Genomic DNA, 7,875 nt, shown 5'->3' with positions numbered 1-7,875 from the left:
TATATAGGGTGGTCTTGAAGTGGTTAAATACACCTTGCATTACCTATCTGCTATTTGTGATATCTCTTGTCCCAGGTTTGTTTCTCCGTGTTTTACGCTGCTGCCTTCTCTCTTTTTTATGATGTTGCAGCAAATTAGATAGGGGTCAAATAATAGTATTTTATGTTTAGTTGCTATTTATTGACCAGTTGCTTGCGACAAGCACAAGTGTACGCTATCGTGGAAAGGAATGCAGGTTATGTGTATCGGGGCAGGGACAAACATTCTGGCATCCAAGTTATTCCCTGCAGTTGTTCCGAGTGAAGCTGTGAATTTTAATTGCATAAAATCCCCTAATAAGACTTTTGGGATCTGCTTCTTGAACTTTAGTGGTTGGGGCATTTCCAAGCAGTTCTACATAATAAGGCTCTGTAGTTTCAGTTTGTGTCACACAACTTGAAATTTGGTTTCAGCAATGCAGCTAGTAGCAGCAGTACAGGGGATTTTTTTCCCCTAACAGTTAATCCTACTGTACACAGCTTGAATGTCCTGCTGAATTGGCCAAAATTTGAGCTGTGGGTGGCTGTCAGCACCTCCAACTTGACAAAACTTGATTTCAAAATCAAAAGGGTCAGGCGGAAAATTGTTGGGACTGAATGAGAGAAGTCTGTGTGTGTATGGCTAGCCTTCTCTATAAGAAACGGAATTTCACTAAAGTAAAGGGGTATTCCCTCACTTTTTTCACCCTGTGCTTAAAGTGTAGTTTCAGACATTTTGTTCTATATTTGGGTAGAGTGGGAGTCAGGTTTTCATTTGCTGTCTGACTCCACATTCGGGAGATTCCCCTTTATTTCCTGTCCAAATTGCACCAGTTAATAGGAGAATACATAAGGGAAGATTGTGACACATGCAGCAATTCAAAACCCTTCAGTCAAGCAGGTACAGGGCTATATTCACAATCAGTTCTTTATAGCCTTTGTCCACAATGGGGAGATTGTTTCCTCACTTGGTGAGGTTTAATCTCTTTAGGAGGGAGGTAGATGGCAAAAGAGAACCTAACAGAGGTTCGAAAACCTTGTCTATATGGCTAGAATTCCACATTATTTATAGTTGGAATCTGGTTGCTGTTGGCACCACCCTTTTTTCCTTTCTTGCATATAGATAGTTAGGCCTTTTCTTTTCCTTTTAATGTTAAACTAACATTTTGATTTGTCAGAAAACCAGCAGACCTGCAAAACCTTGCTCCAGGAACGCATCCTCCCTTTATAACCTACAACCATGAAGTCAAGACTGATGTAAACAAGATAGAAGAGTTTCTGGAAGAGGTGCTATGCCCTCCCAAGTAAGTAAATTAGTTTATGTAGTACTATTGGGAACGGCAGATCATTAATAGTAAGAGTAAAATCCTTTCAACTAAAATCCCTACCAAATGATTTGCAAACTGTTGCTTTGCATTAGCGTGCTAATATTCTGGGTTTAGAAGGGCCAACAAAATAAGCATGTTTAAAATATGTAAACATTTTCTATTTCTAGGTACCGCAAGTTAGCAGCTAAACACCCAGAATCCAACACTGCTGGCATGGATATCTTTGCTAAGTTTTCAGCATATATTAAGAATTCCAAACCAGATGCCAACGAAGGTAAATGCATAGCTCTTCAGTGTTAATTAGGATAGGTTTCAGTGAGGGCTCAGTCTTCGTTGCACAACTTGCATTAGCAAAAAGCTATAGACTACAGAGGCAGCTTCATGCCTGTGTGCCCACTGTATCCAGAATGAGGTCTTGCTGAGGTCATAGAGTGCATTTCTTTCTGTAGTATGCTTAGTAGATTGAGTCAGCAGCAGCAGTTCTGCATACATTTTAGTTTTTTTAATGTAGCAGCATAAAGTAAGCAGAGTTTCTGCACCAAGTTTGCTGTTAACTGCACAGTGTCTTTAACTATCCTCACTGCCAGGGAGCTTTGGATAGCGACCAGAAAGAACAAGTTCACAAGAGCAAGTAGTGGATGTGTGGTTTCTGCATAGGATTTTTTTTTTTCTGAAGACTTAAAACTTTGAAGGCGTTTTTGAGCAGTTGGAAAGCGCTTTTAAATGCCCAACACAAGGAATCATGATTTTCAGTGGCCCCTCTTCACACCTGAGCAGCAAAACACCAAACGCCCGAATAGGTATACAAGCTTCTTTGGGCAATTAACAGCTCGTGTTTGCCCCACAGACTTTAATGGAACTCCCGAAAATGCGCTCTAGTATGTGCGTTCGTCCATTGCCCACAATGTTTCTTAAGCTGCCAGTCAAAACATGCATATTCATGTACGAGCATACAAACGCACGTCAAAATGTGCAAATTGTGCGCTAAACATGCACGTTCAAATGCGCAAAAACACCTAGGTGTGAACCCCGCCTGAAGGTAATGCTCCCTTAGTTTACCCCTTTTTATATTGCCACTACTGTATCCATTGCAACAATACATTAAGAAACTGAAAACAAACTCATGGCTGTGGGTTTTATCAGAGTAGATTGAAGAACATCTGTTCTCCGCTCTACTCCATGTGAGCACTGACACAGGAATGCTGCACTCGCAGCCTTTCTGCCACAGGGGAACGAGCACAGTGCTGTGCTAGAACTCCTGTGTTGGAGGTGACGGCCAATAAAGAGAACCTGTCAACTCCAAATGCTATCACACAAGATCTTGTTAGCTCCTGTGTGATAGCAATAAAAGTTGAGTGAAAAAAATTGTAAAATATAAATGCATAAAAACTTTAAAAAGTAACCACCTGTGATGACCTTGCCAAGGGTCACTTAAAGGGTTCCTTAAATATGTCCAAACTTTCCCTGTACAAACACTGTTACAACCAGTGTTGTACTTAATTTGGAATCACCCCCAAAAACATCCTACTCTTTAATGGTTTGCTCAGCAATATCCTATTGAAGAGTTCCTGGCTTTCAGAAAGTAATTTTCAGGCCTAAAATGTGGAATATAACATGGGTGCAAAAAATGAAAAAAAAAAGGCCTCAGTCATGAAGGGGTTAATGGCAATTTTTGCTGAAGTTGCCTTTAAATCACAGTGGCATATTTATAAAGTTGTAAATGTGACCTTTACCAAACAATCACTGCAATTTAAAACACATGCAGCCAAGAAGACACATCTTCAGGGGATATTTGGTGAATGTCACATTCACTTCTTACTACTTCAGTATACCCCATAGTTTATGTCAAGCCAAAACTTTGTTTTAGATAGGTTTTCTAATCCTTCCCCACCCTGTCAAGTTTTTACTGCTATCCAGGGTTCTATAAGATAGATTTAGGACCACTTCTTGCCTTGCTGGCAACCTTTTACTAGACAGAAACACCAACGGAAGTTAAATGCTTTCTTTTAGTAGGGTAGGGTAAGACCAGAGCCTCTAACCAAAATTGTTTTTCTTCTTTCCCATGCTGCAGATTTTCTCTGACTTCCTGTTTGTGAGTAGGACAGGAGGTGAGGGTAAATCTCTCTGGCGTAGCCCTGGATAACAGGAAAAAACCTCCACTCTACTTAAAACCCCCATAAAGTTTTTTTGGCTTGACATACACTTTAACTTCTGCTTAAATTAAGCATTTACAGTCCTTCATAGTTCTCCTTTAACCTCCCTGGCGGTATGATTTTTAATTTTTTTTTTCATGTAATTTTTCTGTTTTTTTTCGTCTGTCGTTTTTTATTTTTTATTTAAATATCCCGCCGCTTCCGCCCCCCTGCAACGGAAGCAGACATCGGCCGCAGAACACAGCGCGGCTCGAGGGACAAGGTAAGTAAATGCTATGCGGCTTTCCTGAGTGTAGCTCGGGGTTACCGCTTATGGTATGGAAAAGTAACCCTGAGCTACACTCGGGAATACCGCCACGGAGGTTAAACAATGGGCTTCCCCGTTTATAGATTCAGCTATGTCCTGTTTGAATTAAACATTAACATTCCCTGTAGAGAATGTTGCTGTTTTCAAGGACCATGTAGTCAAGAGGTTAGACGCCCTCTTTAAGGTCATATTTGCACATGCAGGCCATGTTATGCAACCTGCTGTTGCCCCGCATGGTGGTGTGTCAAACCTTATCTGTGTGGTCTATGGTTGGGGACCCTGGCTCTATCTTAACAGACCTTGCCACTCAAATTATGGCTCTCCCGCCCAGTCACCCTCGTCTGCCTGGCCACCTCGGTCCACACATGTAAGAAATTTACCCTGGTCCGCCCGGCCACCTTGGTCTACAAATGTAAGAAATTTACCTTGGTCTGCCGGGCCACCCTGGTCCTCCCGGCCACCTTGGTCTGCCCTCCCGCCTGGCCACCTCAGTCCACACATGTGAGAAATTTACCTTGGTCCGCCCGGCCACCCTGGTCCACCCGGCCACCTTGGTCTACACATGTAAGAAATTTACCTTGGGTCCGCCCTCCCGCCTGGCTACCTTGGTCTACACATGTAAGAAATATACCTCGGTCACCCTGGTCCGCCCGGGTCACCCTGGTTCGCCCTCCCAGCTTTGACGCGTTGAGGCATTGACTCCACTACAACTCTGAAGGTCATCAACGTCTGGGACACTTGTCGCCCTATATATCCCAGCCACTTCCAGGTGCCACTGAAACAAGAAAATCGATGTTAGTCAATGACCGGTCAGTGGTCATAATGTTATGGCTGATCTGTGTATTTTGAGTCTGAGTTATTTATTTATTCCCAGGACAGTTTCTCTTTGTGGAGATTCCAGAGGTTTACTAGGCCACTGATTCCTTCTCTGTGTCCATCAGATACAGATTGGGGACAGAGGTTCCCTGATCTCTATATGAGCTGACTTGGAGCATCATCAGACTGAAGTGGTCAGAGCTGTTGCAGATGAGATTGGTAAATGGGACTTCACTGATCTCTTTCAGCTTGGCTTCCTGGCAACTGCATGAGAGCTGGCTGAAGAGGATGGTAGCAGTGAGAACAAAGCTGTTCTATGCCTCCTCTCTCTCAACTCACAGACCCACCTCGCCAGCAGGGTTGGAGGAGCTGGGGAAAGAACAGTTGGAAGACTGAGTTATTTGTAGTGCTGAGTGGTTGTGCTGCTGCTTTCAGTTTGTGTATGTTTTTTTTTATTTATAACGGAAGGAATGAGGGAAGCGTTTTCTCATATTGGTAACGGTACTAGTATATATTTTTATGCATTTCTATAGCACTGTGCTGCCCTCTGCAGTCCAATGAACACAATGTAATCTATGACACTGATTGTGAAACCTGTTTTGTTTAACTTGTGAATGTAGCATTTGTGATCATATGTTCCACCCTGCCCAATCCCTGCTTATTTACTGATGTCTTATTATTTCTACACCGTAATATTTTGGTTCTAAAATGTTTCCCCATTTTTTTCTGTAGCTTTGGAAAGAGGACTTCTAAAAACTTTGCAAAAGCTTGATGACTACCTAAATTCACCACAGCCTGATGAAATTGATGAGAACAGTATGGAGGACGTTACAGTCTCTAGCCGAAAATTCTTAGATGGTGAGGAAATGACCTTGGCTGACTGCAACCTCTTGCCAAAGCTTCACATAGTCAAGGTATGAGAAGTAAATATTGATAAAAGATCAGTAATTCATCGGAAAAAAAATCTAAATTTGTTGGCTTGACCGCTTTCAATTTTGTTCTTTCTCCCTTTTGCAGGTGGTAACCAAAAAGTACAGAAACTTTGACATCCCAAAATCCATGACTGGGATCTGGAGATACCTGATGAATGCATACAGCAGAGACGAATTCACCAACACCTGTCCAGAGGATAGAGAGATAGAAATTGCATATGCAGATGTAGCCAAAAGGCTCACCAAGTGAACTGTAGTTTAAAAACCAGACGAGGCCTTAACATACAACAGATACTTGTAGGGCAGAGTTCCAATTTTTTTTCTCGTCATCACAAAAATGTATTTAGTTTTTGTTTTAAGTTTAACCCAGTACAAAAAGAGGCACACATTACCCATCATGCTCTCATCTAAAGTTATTGTTTTGGATTTTATTTATTGGGTCACATGAGTAAACATAGTTGCTGTGTACAGTGTTAGAATTATCTTTAAAAAAAAATCACTTCACATAAACCATAGATGACTTGATAAGGGTTCAATGTTTCCTTCTATTCATTTTGTTCCCTTTAAATTTTTGTTTCCGTCCATCAGGGTGAGATACTGTGCCATAAGTTTACTTTTTACTGCCAACGGTTTTACCTGATGTGCCATTTTCTTTATAGCTGCAGACATTTTTATATGGTACATAATTGAAGAAATTAGCCTATTAATAGCAAATCATTAATTTACCTTTACCCATCATTTCCATTTATGGTGATGGCACACTTGTTGTTTTTCAGGCAGAGTTTTTACTGCTTTGGGCATAGTTTGTCCAGCAAATGATCTCAAAAGTTTATTTGATATATTTATTTATAAAACAGTGAATGTAACTTTCACCAAACAGTCTCAGGTGGAGAATCAATCACTGCCATTTTAAACACAGCCTGAAAGATTCACCTGCACAGAATGCTTGCCTAATGTCAGATTCTCTGATTTTATAAATATGCCCCTTAGGTTTTTACACATGCTTTTTCAACTTGTCTGATGGTGAGAAAAAACATGGTGTTCTTAATTTGACAGCTGTTGTTCGGAACAAATTCTTTCTTTGCTTGTTATGCTACTGAAATGACAGCAGCTGTCCAAGAGGTTTTGTAGCTATTGTGCCACACATGCAGCAAGAGTACTACAAAATAATCTTGTATAACTGGTGAAGTAAAGTAGGAAATACTCTAATCTTGTAAGAGATACAGCAGTTAAGGTAAGAAGCCTTGTTTTGATAGGGCTGTGGGCATGAAATCTCTTGGTTGAAATTATGTTATGTGACCCTTAGCTTAAAGGAACTACCCTCTTTTATATTTTAAGGAGGAGTTTGGCAATTGTAGGAGATGGGTATTGGCAGCTGGTTGGGAAATAAAGAATCAGCCTTTTTTTTGTGCAACATCTCCAGCTCGTATTCATTTGCCGGCTTGTATCCTATGAGTATACATTAGTCAGTCACTGCGAGACACAACCTCTTGCCATTGACGGCAAAAAAGCAGTAGTCTGCTATTAAAAAAAGGGAAGAAAAAAGGAAACCAAACTTCCAGGTCAGTTACCTATGTCTGACAATGATAACCTGCACATACTAAATTTCATACAGCTTGCCTGTCAGTGTGTTAAAATAACAGGTGTTTGGCTCCAGCCATTTAATGTCTTTACCTTACTCTTTTAAATAAATGGCTCATACTTTGATCACCTGTGGATCAGTTTAAAGGTGCCCATACACCTTACGACTATCGCAAGACTTTTGTCTTGCGATGGTCGTATGCTTATTGAAAGCTCGTACGATCTGCCCACCTTGGACGGGCAGATCGTACTTGCGATCATCGAAAGCCCGCCCCGCTGAGGGGCGGGCTTCCGATGACCGCAATGCAGAATGGGCAGTGTGCGCGCGCGCACACCGGCCCGCTCCGCAGCTATCGGACGAGCAGGCTAGAAACCCGCCGACAATCGTACGATTCTCGGCGGGTTTTCGAGCATGTTGGTTCGACAAAAGACGCGCGACCGTACAGTAGACACGGTTGCAAGTCTTCATTCACACTGCTCGATTCTCGTACGAGAATCGAGCAGTGTATGGGCACCATAAGTTTTGCATCACATATCATGTGTGCTGTCAAAATGAGTGACAGTTATCGATCTATTTGAAAGTAAACATTGTGGTTGATTTAGTTAACCCCTTCGTGACTGACGACGTACAGTGTACGTCGCCAGCATCGGGGCTGTTTAAACAGACTCCCGGCGACTTTTGCCGCCGGGACTCTGTTTAAACTTGTAGAGCCGACTGTCGGCTTTACAACAGTAGCGATC

General features: G+C 41.9%; 1 protein-coding gene across 1 annotated transcript in view; it reads left to right on the top strand.

The window, feature by feature from the left end:
* The window catches only part of CLIC4 (chloride intracellular channel 4), a 51,518-nt gene extending 45,207 nt beyond the window's left edge, over positions 1–6,311 (top strand). Inside the window, exons 3-6 of the mRNA XM_018569203.1 lie at positions 1,196–1,321; positions 1,513–1,619; positions 5,354–5,535; positions 5,639–6,311. Of these exons, the coding sequence (XP_018424705.1) occupies positions 1,196–1,321; positions 1,513–1,619; positions 5,354–5,535; positions 5,639–5,803 (580 nt within the window). The 3' untranslated portion in view covers positions 5,804–6,311. The remainder of the gene's footprint in view (positions 1–1,195; positions 1,322–1,512; positions 1,620–5,353; positions 5,536–5,638) is intronic.
* The last annotated feature ends 1,564 nt before the right edge of the window (positions 6,312–7,875 follow it).

Source organism: Nanorana parkeri, unplaced genomic scaffold, assembly GCF_000935625.1.
Source record: "Nanorana parkeri isolate BGI_ZX_2015 unplaced genomic scaffold, ASM93562v1 scaffold1303, whole genome shotgun sequence".
Taxonomy (NCBI): domain Eukaryota; kingdom Metazoa; phylum Chordata; class Amphibia; order Anura; family Dicroglossidae; genus Nanorana; species Nanorana parkeri.
The sequence above is the reverse complement of the archived record's forward strand: the minus strand, read 5'-3'. Positions and strand labels throughout refer to the sequence as shown.